At 44.1% G+C, this 19,037-nt stretch overlaps 1 protein-coding gene across 3 annotated transcripts in view; it reads right to left on the reverse strand.

Moving 5' to 3' along the window:
* STRIP1 (striatin interacting protein 1) overlaps positions 1 to 19,037 on the reverse strand; it is a 130,139-nt gene that overhangs the window by 34,818 nt on the left and 76,284 nt on the right. For all 3 annotated transcript variants that reach the window (XM_033919302.1, XM_033919303.1, XM_033919304.1), the window contains exons 13-14: positions 18,952 to 19,023; positions 8,546 to 8,620 (exon numbers count right to left, since the gene is read on the reverse strand). In XM_033919302.1, coding sequence (XP_033775193.1) covers positions 8,546 to 8,620; positions 18,952 to 19,023 — 147 coding nt within the window. The remainder of the gene's footprint in view (positions 1 to 8,545; positions 8,621 to 18,951; positions 19,024 to 19,037) is intronic.

Raw genomic sequence — 19,037 nt, forward strand, 5'->3', positions numbered from 1 at the left:
TCTGTTCTTTTCAATCTTTCCCTAAGCACAGGAAGGGTCCCCTTGGACTGGAAAACCGCCAACGTAATCCCACTCCACAAAAAGGGCTGCAGGACAGAAACAGCAAACTACAGACCAGTGAGTCTCACGTCTATAGTGTGTAAACTCATGGAAACACTGATCAAACAGAATATTGACACAATCCTAGACGAAGAAAAACTGCGTGATCCACACCAACACGGGTTCACCCAAGGTAGATCCTGCCAATCTAATCTGATTAGCTTTTTTGACTGGGTTACTAGACAACTGGATGCAGGAGAGTCACTGGACGTAGTGTATTTAGACTTCAGTAAAGCATTTGATAGTGTTCCTCATCGAAGATTACTGAACAAGCTAAAATCGATAGGATTAGGAGACACTCTAACTACATGGGTTGGGGATTGGCTGAGCGGCAGACATCAGAGGGTAGTGGTGAATGGTACTCCATCTGAAGCATCGGACGTGATGAGTGGAGTGCCGCAGGGCTCGGTCCTGGGTCCGATTCTATTCAACTTATTCATAAGAGATATGACGCAAGGACTTAGGGGAAAGGTATCGCTGTTCGCCGACGACGCCAAACTTTGCAACGTAGTAGGCAGAAGCTTATTACCTGATAATATGACACACGATCTACTGCTGCTGGAACAATGGTCAACTACTTGGCAGCTTGGCTTCAATGCTAAAAAATGCAAGGTAATGCACCTGGGAAAGAGTAACCCACGTAGAACTTATGTACTAAATGGTGAGACCTTGGTTAGGACCACAGCGGAACGCGACCTAGGAGTGATCATTAGCGAGGACATGAAGGTTGCCAATCAAGTGGAGAAGGCTTCCTCCAGGGCAAGACAAATGATGGGGTGTATACGCAGAGGTTTCGTCAGCAGGAGACCTGAAGTTGTGATGCCGTTGTACAGAGCCATGGTGAGGCCTCACTTAGAGTACTGCGTTCAGTTTTGGAGACCTCACTACCGAAAGGACGTGCTAAGAATCGAGTCGGTACAGCGAACAGCCACCAGGATGGTCCTGGGGCTCAAGGATCTCACGTATGAGGAAAGACTAAAGAAATTGCGACTGTACTCACTTGAGGAAAGAAGAGAACGGGGAGATATGATTGAAACGTATAAGTATATCACGGGACGCATCGAGTCAGAAGATGATATCTTCCGGCTCATGGGACCCTCGACCACCAGAGGGCATCCGCTGAAAATCAGGGGAGGGAAGTTTCGTGGCGACTTCAGGAAGTATTTCTTCACCGAGAGAGTTGTGGATCATTGGAACAGACTCCCACTCCAGGTGATAAAGGCCAGCAGCGTGACGGATTTTAAGAGAAAATGGGATACTCACGTGGGATCTTTAAGTGAGTAAACTCAGGGGGGGGATACACGGAATGGGCAGACTTGGTGGGCTATAGCCCTTTTCTGCCGCTTTTTTCTATGTTTCTATGTTTCTATGTTTCTATGTTAAAGTGGATTCATTAACGCAGGTGTCGGTGAGAGTTTCAAGGTTGTAGAGGTCGCTGACCAGTTTGAAAAGGTAGCTGCTGTTTGTAACATTTCCAATTTTGTGGGCATAGAAATATTTTTGTTTGTCCTTGGTGAGGTTTTTGTAGTTTTTTAGTTTAAGTCTCCATGTAGCTCTGTGTTCTTGGGCACCAGATTTAATCCATTGTCTTTCTGATCTTCTTAGGTCTCATTTTGCCTGTAGTAACTCCGAATCAAACCATCCGTCCTGGATTGGAGATCTAATTCTGCGTGTTTTTAAGGGGGCAATTTCGTCTAAGATATTTGTGCTGTCTTTGATCCAAGAGGTCATGATTTGGTCCGTTTCTTCGTTTTGTTTTGAGAGAGATTCGTAGAGGGGCCAGAATTAAGCTGGGTCAATTTTACCTCTAGTGGTGTGAGTTTTGGTGTTTTTTGATATTCTGTTTTTAGTGGCTTTTTGTTGGCATTGGATGGAGAAGTGGCATAGTTTGTGGTCGGACCATAGGGAGTCTGTCCAGATGTCAAGTTTCCAGTAAAATTTAGGGGTGGATGGTTCTTTGGCGGAGAATGTCACTAGGTCTAACTGATGGCCTCTTTGGTGGGTTCTGATGGGCGGGGGCTTGAAGTAGCCTAGTTGCGAGATTAGTAACCAAAAGTCAGATATGTCTGGAAGGTCTGTTTGCTCTAGGTGAATGTTGATGTCTCCACATAGAAGGTTGTATGGACTTTCTAAAGAGTTGGAAAGTAGAAATTCGGCGAAGTCCTCCTTGGCTAGGGTCCATTTTTTTGGAGGGATGTAACACAGCGTGATTGTTAGGGAGGAGGCTAAGGATTTTGAGGTTAGGGAGGCGGCTAGCATTTCTAGATTGGGGGAGGATTTGGTGTTGAGTGTGGTGCAATTTAGGTGGTCTTTGAAGATTACTGCTAGTCCGCCTCCTCTTCCCCAGGTTCTGGCTAGGGACAAAATCTTGAAGCTTGGGGGAAGACAGTCTTTGATAATGATATCCGTGTCTGATAGCAGCCAGATTTCGGTGAGTAGAACAAAGTCAGGATTGGTTTCGGTGAGCCAGTCTTTAATAAGAATGGATTTATTTCTCATCGATCTTATGTTTAGGTAGAAACCTTGAAGGTTCTGGAAGTTGGTGGGGTCGATTGGAGTGTAGTGGGAGTAAGCTAGTTTTTTCGGTGATCTTTGTTTTTTTAAGCGAGGTTTGGTTGGTCTGTGGGGTGGTGGGGGATTGGGGGGGTGGGCTTATGTTTGGGAAGTCATGTGGAGAGTGGAGTGTGGGTGTATGAAATTTGGATTTTACCATGCGGTATGAGGAGTAGTGGACTGGGATGTGAGTGGAGTATATTGGGTCGGCTGTGCAGATCCTGATGGTGATGAGATAAAGTATGAGCAGTGTAGCACATTGGTGAGGGTTTGGCCAGGCCATATTGGTGCGCTTGATGGTCTTTTTTTTAATTTTTTTTATTTGTACGGGCTTGATTGGGTTGAAAGGAATTGCAAGGCTGAAGAAGGCAGAAGACACAGCAGGGTTGTTACAAGCTGGAAAAGCTGTTACGTGCTGTTATATAATTGCTGAGGATTGGTACAAATGCTTAAGAATGCTGTAGGGATATAACAAATGCTTAAGAATGCTGTAGGGATATAACAAACAGTTACATGCTGTTACATGATGAAGGCTGCAAGAATAAAGATGTTACATGCTGTTTCATAGATTCTAAAGGTTGGTACAGAGGCTGTGAATGCTAAAGAAGAGTTATATGCTGTAAAGAAGATGTAGCATGCTAGTGTACAATTGAAATACTTATCAGGTTGGAGTTCTTGGTGGAGGTCTATGGTTCAGTCTGTTGGAGGTCTGTGCTGTGTTGGAGCTTGGTGTTTTCGCTTAAGGCACCTTGCTCAGGTGCTTCGCAAAGGCGCGTGCTAAGGCACACGCACCTTTGTTGTGCGCCTTTGGCAGCACGCCGTTGGTGCGACCTGTTTTAAGGTCGGCGATCCCCCACGGGTTCAGGAGGGGGGCGGAGCAGTGCTCCCACGCTCCTCTTCGCCTTGAAAATTAAGTTGTGCTCGGCGGCCAGCAGGTAATGGTGCTGGGGGCCGAGGAAAGGGCTGACTCCGTTGGTGCGACCTGTTTTAAGGTCGGCGATCTCCTGCGGGTTCAGGAGGGGGGCGGAGCAGTGCTCCCATGCTCCTCTCCGCCTTGAAAATTAAGTTGTGCTCGGCGGCCAGCAGGTAATGGTGCTGGGGGCCGAGGAAAGGGATACAGGCGGGCCATGGAGCGTGCAAAACAAAAAGGGGCTTCCAGCACTTACCACTGAGCGAGCATAAATCCCCAATATCCTGATGCATAGGAAAAGAGTGGGAAGCAGAGCGAATCCCCTTAAGCAAAGGGTTCAATGTACAAGGGGGCTCCTACACGGGGTTCTCAAAAGTGTAAAATAAATCAAATAAGTCAATAAATCAAACGATCTGGCTAAACTCCAAGATTTGAATTGGCGGATTTAAAGTTGTTTGGAAGCACTGGATTATTGCAGGTATACGGATTTTAGGTGATGTCATTTCAAATGGTAAACTGCTTGATTTTTCACAGTTGCAACATAAATATGGCCTTAATAAATCACAGTGTTAGATGATTGCAGCTGAAACAGGCTATTCAGGAGGGGTTCCCTGAATGGAAAAATCTTAATAATCAGTATAGTTTGTAATTCTTGTGCTTTCAGGCAGACTTCCTGGGACACCAGGCCACACAGTGGTATAAATTGATATCTGGATATATGAATAAAAAACCAAAGACAGGTCTTAGAGACATTTGGAGCATTGAGATTAAGCATCAAATTAATGTATCTCAGTGGCCACGAATTTGGTCTTGGAGGATCACGGCAGAACGGGATTTAGGAGTAATCATTAGTGATGACATGAAAACTGCCAATCAAGTGGAAAAGGCTTCCTCCAAGGCAAGGCAAATGATGGGTTGTATCTGTAGAGGTTTTGTTAGCAGGAAGTCAGAAGTCATAATGCCACTGTACAGATCCATGGTGAGACCTCATTTGGAATATTGTGTTCAATTCTGGAGACCACATTACATTACATTACATTAGTGATTTCTATTCCGCTTGTGCCTTGCGGTTCTAAGCGGATTACAAATAATAAGATACCTGGACATTACCCAGAGAATTATATAACAGTGATTCATGTACATTCCAAGATATAGTTGATCCCATGGAATTACGTAGTAAAGATTCGGGTACTTACAGGGTACAGTGAAGATTAACAGTATTTTCGGGTAACAGAAGAAGATTACCTAACATTGAAGGAAGAAGTTTATTGGATACATTACCGGAAAGATGTGTCGGTAATGAGAATTGAGTCGGTACAGCGGATGGCCACCAGGATGGTCTCGGAGCTCAAGGATCTCCCGTATAAAGTAAGGCTGAATAAATTGCAGCTGTACTCGCTTGAGGAACGAAGAGAGAGAGGGGGACATGATTGAGACATTCAAATATATCACGGGCCGTATCGAGGTGGAAGAGGATATCTTCCATCTTATAGGACCCTCATCCACCAGAGGACATCCGCTGAAAATCAGGGGAGGGAAATTTCATGGTGACTCCAGAAAGTATTTCTTCACCGAAAGGGTTGTCGATCATTGGAACGAACTCCCACTGCAGGTGATTGAGGCAAACAGCGTGGCAGATTTTAAAAATAAATGGGATATTCACGTGAGATCTCTAATGATGTAAAGGAGGGGGTGGGTCGGCAAAATCAGGGCGAAGGGTCACTGGAGTGGGCAGACTTGATGGGCTGTGGCCCTTTTCTGCCATCATTTTTCTATGTTTCTACAGTGTCCACATCTATGAAACAAACTTGGTTCTTTTTGTTGCATAGAGCATTTTGGACCCCAGTTCGATTACAAAAGTTAGATTCCTCTAAATCTAATAGATGCTGGCACTGTAATCTTGAAATCAATTTGGCCCCAAATTAATTGTTTATTGGAGAATCATGTGGCATTATCCTATGATACAATTTTATTTGGTATGTCAATGAGAACAAAGAGCCAAATTTCATCAAAGAATAATAAACTTTTAATGATTAGAAACATAAAAAATGACGGCAGAAAAGGGCCATAGCCCATCAAGTCTGCCCACTCTACTGACCCACCCCCCTAATTCTACCCTCCTAGAGATCCCTCCCCTAATGACCCATCCCTTAACCCATCCCTCCCCTAATGACCCATTCCCTTAACCCTGCCCTCTTAGAGATCCCACATGGGCATCCCATCTACTCTTAAAATCAGGAACGCTGCTGGCCTCGATTACCTGCACCGGAAGTTCATTCCAATGAGCAACCACTCTTTCAGTGAAGAAATACTTCCTGGTGTCGCCATGAAATCTCCCGCCCCTAAGTTTTAGCAGATGCCCTCTTGTGGCCGAGGGTCCTTTGAGAAAGAAGATATCATCTTCCACCTCGATGCGACCGGTGATATATTTAAAAGTCTCAATCATGTCTCCTCTCTCCCTACGTTCTTCGAGAGAGTATAGCCGCAATATATTCAGCCTCTCCTCGTATGCGAGATCCCTGAGCCCCGAGACCATCCTGGTGGCCATCCGTTGAACTGATTCGACTCTCAGCACATCTTTACGGTAATGTGGCCTCCAGAATTGTACACAGTATTCCAGATGAGGTCTCACCATGGCTCTGTACAATGGCATTATGACCTCGGGCTTCCGGCTGATGAAACTTCTGCGGATACAACCCAACATTTGTCTTGCTTTGGATGAAGCCTTCTTAACTTGATTGGCAGTTTTCATGTCTTCACTAATGATAACTCCAAAATCTCCTTCTGCTGTAGTCCTAGCTAAGGTCTCACCATTCAAGGTGTACGTTCTGCACGGATTTTTGCTGCCAAGGTGCATGACCTTACATTTTTTGGCGCTGAAGCCCAGCTGCCAGGTTGAGGACCAATGTTCCAACAAAAGCAGGTCCTGCGTCATACTGTCGAACAGATTGTATTTACTTACTATGTTACATAGTTTGGCGTCATCAGCAAATAATGTTATTTTACCTTGAAGCCCCTGAGTTAGATTCGCTACAATTATGACAGGAGTTGCCATACAACAGATCACAAGTAATTGGAAAAATTGGAATAGACTTAATTATAATTTCTGGTGGAATTTAATATGTCATATTTACAAAATGGAGAGAACAAGAGCTGTACAAAAAGGGAATTTTAATAAATTTAATGAGATATGGTGGCCATTGACAAAATAGTGCAATGAGTAGATACCATTTTACATTATAAATACAATTTAAGGTAGAAGGGATGGGAGGGGGGAATTTGAATTTATTAAATGATAAGATCACTAGGAAAGATTATTTATGTGAAATATTTGATTGAATGTAAGAATGAAAGGGAGGGAGGGAAGGGAAGGGATAAAATTTTTATCTACTAGTATCATAAATGATAGAATTTCAAATGATGTATTTATTGACAAATGTTTAATATATATGTATTTGTTGAAAGATGAAAAATGAATAAAGAATTTAAAAAAAAAGTGTAAAACCGAGGAGACCTGCATAATTAACTCATGAAGCTGTTCCCGCTGAAAAATGCACACCATTAATGCATCTTCACCAGCAGGAGGGTGCTCAAACCCCTCTCTGGCAGAATCTGACCCCCCAAGAGGATCCTGGAATTCTCCCCAAGGGACCAGGGCCTCATCAAGAACATCCTGCTCCTCTGGATAAAAATCTCATCCCAAGAGATCATCGGGCATTGGGACGAGAGAGGAGTAGAGGGGGGCAAAACCACTGCAGTGTGGGGGAAGACATTGAGGGAAACACCCTCCCCCCCCAGAGACGACACAGAACCTCCTGCAGCCAGCACATAAGCTTTAGAAAGTGCCATTAAAAATTCCGGGGGAAAGAACCCCAGTGGCCCCAAGGGACTCCCTGCTACAGCAGGGGACCCTAACAAACCTTGCCCCTGTAGTTCCAGAACAGGGAGAAGGTCACCTGAGGTAACTGAGATGAAGGAGGAGGCTCCCGCCAAAATCAGACCTGCAATCGCCAAAATCAGAGCTCCTGCAGCCTGCCACGTCTGAAAAGCCTGGGACTTTCCTGATGCTGAGGCCGAGGAACCGACCGACACGAAAAGAGAATCCCCAGCCAGTCCAGCAGCAAGGGAATCCTTTTCTCCCTGACCATGGGCGTCGGGGGAAGCCAGGCTTCCCCGCAATCTGAATCCAACTCGTGAGGTACCTTCGGCGGAGTGCCCTGGCCACCAGCATCCACTGCCGATGAGGCTTTCCCACCGCTCCGGCCTGCACAATGCTTGCACAGGCCGGCCGCAAGTACTTCGCATCTGGAGCACATTGAGCACGAGACTCGCTGGGTTTAACATCCCCGAGGTCGGACAGATCCCCAAACAGGACCCGCCCAAGCTCTATTCGCACAAAAAGGGGAACCAGGAGTCCTAACACATAAATCCAACAGTGCTAAGAGGGGAGCCGAAATTAGCCTACCACCTGCTACTGGAGACCGAGGAAGACTGGATTAGTACAGGGGATGCTATACTGATATACACCTGCTGGTAGCAGTGAGGTATAATATCCTTCCGAAAGGAACTATACCAGTCTATCAAGTGATACAGAATTCAGTGCTGGAACGGGGTTTTGAAGCACAGGCCTGTGCTCAAGCACCAGCACATTCTGTCCCCTCCGAGAGAAAATCCTGTAAAGGGGGTTAAACTTGTCAGCACAGGCCTGTGCTTACAGGCCTCGGGCCAACACTAGATCAACTTTTCTTTTCAGCTCCAAAAGAGTGAAGCTGGAGGTGGTGGCAGCAGAATGCCTGGTAGGAGAAAGAGAAGATACCGGACACTGGATACAAGGGGAGGAGAAATGACATGCTGAACTACTGACTGAGGGGCTAGGCAGGGAAAACCAGACTACTTTTCATTTTGTTTCAAAGTGATTGCACAGCCCTTTCACTCCATCATTTATATAGAAGGGAATGGAATAGAATGCTCAAAAATTCTTACCATATATTGAGGTAGACTGGGGAGGAGTCCTTGATAAAGTATTTCTGCAGGAACTTGCTCAACTTCTTCTTCTCCCTGAGCAGATAGGACAAAACAAAATCCAGTAAACTATCACCTTCCATACTGAACATTAGCATGCTCAACCCTCTGGAAGGCCCCAACATCCAGCACAGTCATCAGCATCATCTTTTTTGCCCTCTCAAAATCACCAAAGCATTATGAGGCTGTCCTCCATCTGCAACATGGAGTAGCAGCTCAGCGAATACAGCAGTGGACTGAGAACCAGGGAAGCCCAGTTCAAATCCTACTGTGACTCTTTGTGATTTTGGGCAACTCACTTAATCCTCCTTGCCTCAGTTATACCAGTTGATCGTTACTAGTGTTCTTTTGACCCAGTTTCTAAATACCAAGTATCCAAATTATGTGAAAAGTTGAGAAAGTGTAAATGTTTTTTGGACCCTTTTCAGTCATATCTTTTTTCAATATTCCTTTCTCAGGTCATAACTTCGTTGACCATTTTATTAAATTATTCACTGGAAAATGGATACTTTACGTAATCTATGGGGCAAATAACTCTTCTTCCCCTTCTGAAAAAAATCAGATCTAGACCCATTATCCCCTCATTATAGACCCATTAGCCTCTCACATTATCGACCAATTGCTAATATATCATTGTTGACAAAGTTGTTAGAATCAATTGTAGCGGGTCAACTTATAATTATCAGGAGAAATTTTCATTACTTCAACCTTTTCAATAAGGGTTTCATTCTAATTTTAGTACCAAAACTTTATTGATCTCTCTTCTTTCTAAAATCCAACAACTACGACTTCAAAATAAATGTTCAATTTTGCTTCAGCTTGATTTGTCTGCGGCACTTGATGTAGTACATCATGACATTTTGCTCCAATTACTTTCAGATATCAGTCTTAATCAGGTTGTTCTTGTTTGGTTTTCTAAATTTTTATTGTCCCGATCTTATTCAGTTAATATTGATGGTAATATTTCTAATTCCTCCTTATGGAGTTCCCCAGGGCTCTCTGCTTTCCCCAATTTTGTTCAATCTTTATATGACAACTTTGAATATTTATAAGCTGTCAGCTTGGGAAACGCTTTTTACTTATGCAGATGACATTTTTATACTGATTGAGATTGACCCAAATATTACCAATTTAACTTTTAAAATAAATCACTGTATCTCTAAACTTCAAACTTGAGCTATCTCTGTCCAGATGAGCTAAATGCAGCTAAAACTAAACTTCTGTGGTTAGGCCCAAAATTGGATCATCTTCCTTCCACTGTACTTCTGGATGCTGGAGCCTCCCTACAAGTTGAGTTCTTCTCTAAGATTTTGGGAATAATTTTTGATTCTTCTCTTACTTTTAAGGATCAAATAAACTCTCTGGTTAAGAAATGTTTTTTCAGCTTATGAATGTTGAGGAAGGTCAGATCTCTTTTCCATCAACGTCATTTTTCTGTTTTGGTCCAATCTATTATATTATCCCAGTTAGATTATTGTAACGCCATTTATCTTGGCATCACTAAGCACTGCCTTCAAAGACTACAATTGATTCAGAATACCGTTGTGAAGTTGATCTATGGAAAATGGCGGAAGCGCTGATAAAAGATAGCATCGAGGAGCATCTAGAGAGGCATAAACTTATGAAAACAAGCCAACGTGGCTTCTGCAAGGGAAGATTGTGCCTGACAATCTTATTGCATTTCTTTGAAGGAATTAACAAACGGATGGACAAAGGGGACCCCATAGACATTGTATACTTAGACTTCCAAAAAGTCTTTGACAAAGTACTCCATGAACGCCTACTTCGGAAACTAAAGAACCATGGGGTGGAAGGAGACGTACACAGATGGATCAGGAATTGGTTGGTGGGCAGAAAGCAGAGGGTAGGAGTGAAGGGCCACTACTCGGACTGGAGGAAGGTCACCAGTGGTGTTCCGCAGGGGTCGTTGCTTGGACCACTGCTATTCAATGTATTTATAAATGATCTAGAAATGGGGACAAAGAGCGAAGTAATAAAATTCGCAGATGACACCAAGCTATTCAATGGGGCTAGGACTAAAGAGGACTGCGAAGATTTACAAAGGGACCTAAACAAACTATGGGAGTGGGCGACGAGATGGCAGATGAAGTTCAATGTAGAGAAATGCAAAGTCTTACACGTAGGAAAAAGAAACCCGAGGTACAGCTACACAATGGGAAGGCTGTTATTGAGTGAGAGTTCTCAAGAAAGGGACTTGGGGGTAATAGTGGACATGACAATGAAGCCATCGGCACAATGTGCAGCGGATGCTAAGAAAGCACATAGAATGCTAGGAATAATCAAGAAGGGTATTACAAGCAGAACGAAAGAAGTTATCCTGCTGTTGTATCGGGCGATGGTGTGCCCGCATCTGGAGTACTGTGTCCAATATTGGTCGCCGTACTTAAAGAAAGATATGGCGATACTCGAGAGGGTTCAGAAGAGAGTGACGCGTTTGATAAAAGGTATGGAAAACCTTTCATACGCTGAAAGATTAGAGAGACTGGGGCTTTTTTCGCTGGAGAAGCGGAGACTTGGAGGCGATATGATAGAGACTTATAAGATCAGGAAGAGCATAGAGAAAGTGGAGAGGGACAGATTCTTCAAACTTTCAACAACTACAAGAACGAGAGGGCATTCCGAAAAATTAAAAGAGGACAGATTCAGAATCAATGCTAGGAAGTTCTTCTTCACCCAACGGGTGGTGGACACTAGAGAATGACACGGGGAGCGATCCCCGCAGCGAACCGCTGCGTGGCTGCGGTTTGGCTGCGGGTTATGGTGACCTAATTAGCAAATCGCCGCAGACGCGGGGACAAATCCTTTCACCGACCGCAAAAACGGTGAATAGATTTGTCCCCGCAGGCCAATGTCCCCCCCTCTAGGAACCGCAATTTACCTGTGTTTTCACCGTGCTCCTCATTTGTCAGATCAACCCTTCCTGCCAATAGAACCCGCCCCCCCCCCCGACGATCGCCCTCACTGGTAGGAGGGTGCCCAACCCCTCCTGCCGGCACCCCCAACGGCCCCCTATATCGCCAATAGGAGGGTGCCCAACCCCTCCTGCCGGTCCCTCCCCCAACAAACCCCGCCATCCCGAAACACCACCCTTAGTCTTACGCGGCCGCTGTACCTAATCGCGGCAAAGATCTCCCTGCCGTGATTAGCATAGTGACCGCGGCTACGGCTGCAAGTCTCCCCTCCCCCCAGCGATCACGGCAGGAGGGCACCCAACCCCTCCTGTAGACCCCCCCAACGGCCCTCCCGACAATCGCAGCAGAAGGGTACCCAACCCCTCCTGCCGGTCCTCCCAATGGCCTCCCCTAAGATCGCCGGCAGGAGGGTACCCAATCCCTTCTGCTGGACCCCCCCCCAACGAACCCTCCCACCCCGGAACCCCCTTAGTCTTACTTTCCAAGTTGGACCGGACAGCTCCTCGCTCGTCTGGCCAGCAGGCCTGCCTCCGTCCAAATGAGGCGGGCCCGCCCCTCCCCTCCCCTGCCTAACCCACAGGATCCTAGGGCCTGATTGGCCCAAGCACCTAAGGCCCCTCCTATAGCGGGAGTGGCTTTAGGTGCCTAGACCAATCAGGCCCTAGGATCCTGTGGGTTGGGCAGGGTAGGGGCGGGCCCGCCTCATTTGGACGGAGGCAAGCCTGCTGGCCATACGTGTGAGGAGCCATCCGGTCCAACTTGGAAAGTAAGACTAAGGGGGTTCCGGGGTGGGAGGGTTCGTTGGGGGGGGGTCCAGCAGGAGGGATTGGGTACCCTCCTGCCGGCGATCTTAGGGGAGGCCATTGGGAGGACCGGCAGGAGGGGTTGGGTACCCTTCTGCTGCGATTGTCGGGAGGGCCGTTGGGGGGGTCTACAGGAGGGGTTGGGTGCCCTCCTGCCGTGATCGCTGGGGGGAGGGGAGACTTGCAGCCGTAGCCGCGGTCACTATGCTAATCACGGCAGGGAGATCTTTGCCGCGATTAGGTACAGCGGCCGCGTCTACTTACCATATAGGCTAACATTGTAAGCATTTAAAGTACATGTCGTGTTTGTTTTTGCATTGCTAGCCCCAGGGGTGGTGGAAGATTAGTGATTGAAAAACTGTATGAAAAATAACTATTTTAAATTTAGTGATCAAAATGTGTCAGTTTTGAGAATTTATATTAATTAATTTTTTCTCTGCGTGTTTTGTTTTTGTATAGTTATTAACTAATATTTAACTAAGTTTTAAAGTTTTAAAGAATGTTTCCTTTATACGTAAATAAAGAAAAGTGAATGGGATTGCAGTGGCGGTGACGGGGCGGTGAATGGGGTGGCAGTGGCGGTGACGGGGCGGTGAAGAGGATGGTGAGACGGGGACAGGGCGGTGACGGGGATGGTGAGACGGGGACGGGGCGGTGACGGGGATGGTGAGACGGGGACGGGGCGGTGACGGGGACCAATTTTTTCACCGTGTCATTCTCTAGTGGACACCTGGAATGCGCTTCCAGAGGGAGTGATAGGACAGGGTATGGTATTGGAGTTTAAGGGATTGGACAATTTTCTGAAGGAAAAGGGGATAGAAGGGCTAGTATACAGGTCCTGGACCTGATGGGCCGCCGCGTGAGCGGACTGCTGGGCATGATGGACCCAGCAGAGGCACGGCTTATGTTCTTAAGAGCAAATTCGACCATGTGAGTCCTTTCCTTTTCTCTCCATTGGCTCCCGGTTTATTTTAGAATTCAGTTTAAGTGTTTTCACTTGTGGTGGGTAGGAGGAGGGGAGGATATTATTAATTTGATTAGGGTAAGGTTATTGGGAAATCTATGTCTCTGTGTTTATTGAATAATCATTGAGTGGATGGGAGAAAATGATTGGTTATGTATAACTGTAAGTAAAATGTGCCTGTATTGATGTATTATATGTTATATATTCATGTATTGCACTATTGAAGTATGGAAAATCAATAAAGAATTAAAAAAAAAAAGATTTTACATGGTATCTTTGCTCCTCGTGTTCCTTTGCTATGGAATGTTTATAGATTTTCATATGCAAGAGGCATTCATTGATTTAAACTTTCTTTTCCTTCTAGGAAAGAAATTCAAGGAGTTAAGAATTTTAGCAGCTCTCTGGTGTTTAAATTTCCCCAATTATGGAATGAACTTCCCCTAATTTTGAGGTCTCAGTTCCTTCCAACTCTTCCATAAACTTCTAAAAACTTTTTTATTTGCTAAACATTTTGAAAACTAACTCTCTTGTATTTCAGTTTACTTTATTTATTTATTTTTTACTTTATTGTTAACCGCGTCGAGCTTCCTTTGGTTGAAGACCTAGTATATAAAGGTTAAGTTTTAGTTTAGTTTAGTTATAAACCTAGACTGTAATTGGAGAGCATCATCTGGAGACATAGACTTGTTCCATTATCAGGTGCTGAGTTGGTCTCCCAAGGGCAGCTGGGATCAGAAGAGACCCCCTTTTTCCATTTCATAAGGGTAGCTCTACTGCAGGACAAAGCTATAGGTGTGTGCCCACAGGGCAGGGTCCTGCCCTTTTGGAGCCCTGGCAGCATGGAGAGCAAATCTCTGCTCTGCTCCAATGGGGAAATGTAAGACAGGGAGAAATAAGATTCTGACTCCAGTAATGGTTACAGGACCTATGGATTTTCACTTGCAAGTAATGAGATCAGCGAGTATAACATCAGATATCAATGTGAGTACTTTTACCCTTTCAGAACCTTCTCTCTCCTCTGGGGGGTCCAACCCCAACACCACAACCTGCTGAGATTCAGGAGTCATAATGTGCTAAGGGGGAAGTGAGTACATCAACCTCACAGCAAGGTATTGCTATTCCTATTTCTGAACAGTTATCTGAAAGCTCTTCAGTAATTAAGGTATTGGTTTTTGTTACATTCAAACATCAACCACTGACTGATTCTACTTTGAGTTTATATGGCTATTACTAATGTGGATAAGAATTTGAGTGGTATAGAACGGGTACAAGTGAATCAATTTTTGAACTCCAACAAAAATTAGAAAAATAGGGGACACTCAATGAAGTTACAGGAAAATACTTTTAAAACCAATAGGATGAAATATTTTTTCACTCAAAGAATAGTTTAAGCTGTGGTATTGTCGGAGAAGACCCTGCCTTTCAGCTGCGCCTGGAAGAACTGTAGAGCCAACCAAATGGCTCTACTGTTGATGGACCATGCCCTCTGTGAGGGCAACCAAAGCCCTTGTACTGGATGACCTTTGCAATGACCGCCGTAAAAACCAGCATCTGTAATAAGGATCACCCAACTCTATAAGGAGAGGGAGGCCTCTGGATAACAACTCTGGCTGGAGCCACCATTGAAGACACTGGTGCATTTCTGCCATTCAGGCTATCTGCAACTGCAGAGAGTTCCTCTGAGGCAAATAACACACTAGCAGTGCGCTCTGCAGGGGATGTAGATGAGCTCTTGCCTACAGAATCTCCTCTATGGTTGCTACCATGGAGCCTAACACCTGCAGGTAATGGGACATAGGTGACTTGGCACAAAAAATATCTGGGGATTATCATACTTCAAGACCTAACTGTTTTATACTCCTTAAATACAGAACCTCACCTATTGGGCACGACCTCAAAATTGACGGCCCTTCATCTTTGCTTACATTTGCTCTTCTCAGAGTAGTTCTTTACAACATGCTGGTGGTCCCTCAATGGCTTTAGGCCTTGCAAGTCCTCCCCCTGGAATTGACTTCCAGGCACTTGTGGCTTTTAGATAAAGCAGTTTCAAAATTTCTATGGCGGGGATAACAGGCTAGGTTTCCTTTATGCATTTTTATGTTACCAAAATCTAAAGGGGGAATTGGTTTGCTAAGCCTCCAACGGTCTTCCTGGGACTGTGGGATGTGCCACATAGGGGACTGGTTCAGAGGCACCACTCACTTTTCCATAACAACAGTGGAAACACAACTAAGTTCCCTCCCTTCATGTCAGTCATTTCCTGCATGCCTGGGGGGCCTCTGGTCAGTTTTTTGCATCCTCTCAAGAGAATACTGTTAATAAGGTAGAAAAGATGATATTATTAAGAAAAAAATGTACTTTTCTATGGTCAGTCTATTTGTGTCCAGACCAACTCAATTATGGCATAAAGCCTTCCTATTGCATAAACCCAAGATTTTGGCAAATGGGGAATCATTTTTCCTTAAGTTTCCCTGTAAGTGATTGGTAACATGGAGAAAATTCATAGTTTTTTTAATCCATCATATTTAGAAAATTTTCTGTCTGCCTGATGGTGAAGCGAAAACCAAAGGTCTGGGTGTACCTGGATGAATCAGCTGTTTCTCAGACCGGGCCGATGGATCTCTTCGTTGAGCAAAGCTCCTGAACACCACATCTGGAGGATCAAACCTCAGCTGGAAAGGGCGTGCAAACTGAGGCATGCAAATTCTCCTTTGAGGGAGCCACTCTTTCCCCGGACAAGCAGAGCCCGCCGATTCATCCTGCAGCATCGGAGGAGCTGTTGTCGACTGGACCGACCATGGCATATTCTTCTGCTGGCCCAACAGGACAGAATCTCTGTCCATGAACATTAGCAGGAGGAGTTTTCTTTAACAGCATTGCAGCAGTGGGGAGTCTGGAACAAGCCCAGGAAACTTCAGTGACTTCTACAGTGGCAAAAGGTACTGTGTTTTCCACTGCAGGGCCCAGAACTGAGATTGCCCCTTTGATTAGACCCAAGGTCTTTAATATGGAATCATTATGGGAGGCGATATCTGGTTTACAAATTTCCTTGGGAAATCAAATTGAGCAACTTTCCTCAAGGTGTACCATGGTGCCCTCTGAAAATTCAGAACTTAATACTAAAGTATTAAGTTTGGAAAATAAAGCGGATGATGCGGAAACCAGGATAAAGACTTTGAAGGCTCAGGCATTGACTTGGGTTAAAGACAGTGCAAGTTTGCACTTTAAACAAGAAATGGTGGAAAATTCCATAAGGAGATGTAATCTCTGGATCATTAATTTCCCAAAAATATTTCCAACCACTGCTTTAATAATGTTTAAAAGATACTTGAATGAAGTTCTTAAGGTACCAGAGACCTCATACCTACCTATCTCCAAAGTATATTATTTACCTAGACGAATTAAAGCTCAAAGCCCAAACCAGCAGAATTTATCTGCTGATAGTTTGGACTTATCTAATTTCCTGGAGAAGTCAGATATGGAGGTCTAGACTTCAGCTACATTATTGGAACAATTTGCTATAGATTCAGATAGGGATTGGAAGCTTAAGCTGTTTTTCAAATATAAGGATGTTCCCTTTTTGTCTAATGTTATAAGAATATATCCAGATGTGTCTCTTCCTACCCAAAAGCGAAGGAAACAATTTTTGATTTTGAGACCGAAGGTCATTCAGTTGGGAGCAACCTTTGTTTTGAGAAATCCCTGCAAGTTTGTTACGGTATTTAATGGAAACAGATATGAGCCGCAGCAATTATCAAAATTTATTTCCACTAAAGTACAACTTATAGAAGCTTCCTGAGTTATTCCAGTATGTTAGCTCAAAAAGAAAGAAATGTTTAGGATCTGTATCGCCACATCTTTAGTTTTCCTTTAACATTTATTTGTTCATGTTAATTTCAGCTCTTTCTCCATATATATGGTGGACTAATTACAATCTGTATAATTTTTCATTATTTCCTGTAATATGAAATATTTTGTAGTGATATTCTTTAGATATACAGGCTGTTATTGCTTTTTTGACTTTTATAGATTGTCAATTGTTAAAATTATAAAGAATTATTTAAAAAAAAGAAAATTTTCTGACTGCCAAGTCTTCAGTTTCCATATACTATAAATACTGTATTGCAGGTCTTTAGGTTTAATATTTGATTTTTTTTTTCCCAGCTATGAAATTGTTGGTAACTCTGGATGTTTTTCTCCTTAATGTAGACAAGACATAGAATGATTTGCCTGTATTTTTCTACCTGACCCCATGTGCACTGCCCAATCCCCCAACGATGGGCCATCACAGACAATCTGTATCTCTTTAAAAAGTGTAATATAGGAAAATCTCTACCTCATAGTGCCCCTTTCAAACAGTACTAGCTCTCCTGTTGTATTATTACCCCTCTCAGGACTCTATTGTCATGTACCACTAAGAGCTTCCTGTACTATACTAAACAGTATCCATTTAAATTGCATTGTAAGTCACCTTGTCTATTTAGGCATAGTGTAACTCAGAAGTCTCAGCTTAGATTAGATATGGTTTTGTTTTATTTCTGTAACACTATATAGAAAATGCTAATACATTAAAAAAAATTAAAAACCCCATAGACTGTAACCCTCCAAACAGAGGGAAATATCTATTGTACTCTAATGTAACTCATCCTGAGCCATAATTGAAAAGGTATGTGCTAAACTCAAATAAATACATTTCCTATGATCTAGAGCAGGGGTGTCAAACTCAGTCACATTAAGGGGCTGAAATCCAAAACACAGGCTAAGTTGCGGGCCAGATCCCGCCCCCATAATAATACTAATTATAACACCATTTTTTCCATTCATATTTCATATATACACACACAATATAATCTTATTAACACATAATGGTAATGGTTAACCACAAAATTAAACTACACAAAACACACTGTATGCTTCTCAACATTCATTCCTACCAGAACACAGATAACCTCTATGCAAATATGGGACCAAAAACTAAAAGTACTAATATATTTTTTTAAAAAGCACCGTAAGATTCAAGATTCTGCTTGCAGTACAACCCCCAGAGAAAAAGAAACAAATGTATTTCTTCCTGAGCAATGCAAAATACTGACAGCAGATTAAAATGCTCAAAATTGACACAATTCAAACACTAACTTGAAAATAAAATCATTCTCCCTACCTTTGTCTCTCTCCCTCCATGCTGTGTCCTCCTCTGGCGGGTGTCTAACCTTCTGGCCGACTCCAACTTGGCCATTTTATGCGGCCTGCGGTCCGATGCCCCCAGTGTTACCTTGTAGCCGACTCCCTCCTCCTCACAGCCGTAGTGTGCCGCATGCAGCAGCATGGAGCCGCATGCAACTCGTATGTCCTGCAACTGAACCGGAAGCCTTCTCTCCAACGTTGCAATGTCAGAGGGAATGCTTCTGGATGAGGTGTGGGACATGTGAGGAGCCGATGCACGCGGCTCTGTGCACACTACGGCTATGAGGAGGAGGGAGCTGGCCACAAGGTAACACTGGGGGCATCGGACCACAGGCCGCATAAAACAACCATGTGGGATGAATTTGGCCCTCAGGTCTTGCGTTTGACACCTGTGACCTACAGAGACCACAACACACAACTCACCTTATTCACACAGAAAGGCAGAGATGCACTGCTTTCACAAACACACCATAAGGAACTCACCCCTGATAGAGGAGACTGGAGATATTCTTCTTCTAGCTGAACCTGGACTTCGGCAATAGAGGTGTATTTGTGCTAAGAAAGAATTA

The sequence above is a fragment of the Geotrypetes seraphini genome, chromosome 13 (assembly GCF_902459505.1).
Source record: "Geotrypetes seraphini chromosome 13, aGeoSer1.1, whole genome shotgun sequence".
Taxonomy (NCBI): Eukaryota; Metazoa; Chordata; class Amphibia; order Gymnophiona; family Dermophiidae; genus Geotrypetes; species Geotrypetes seraphini.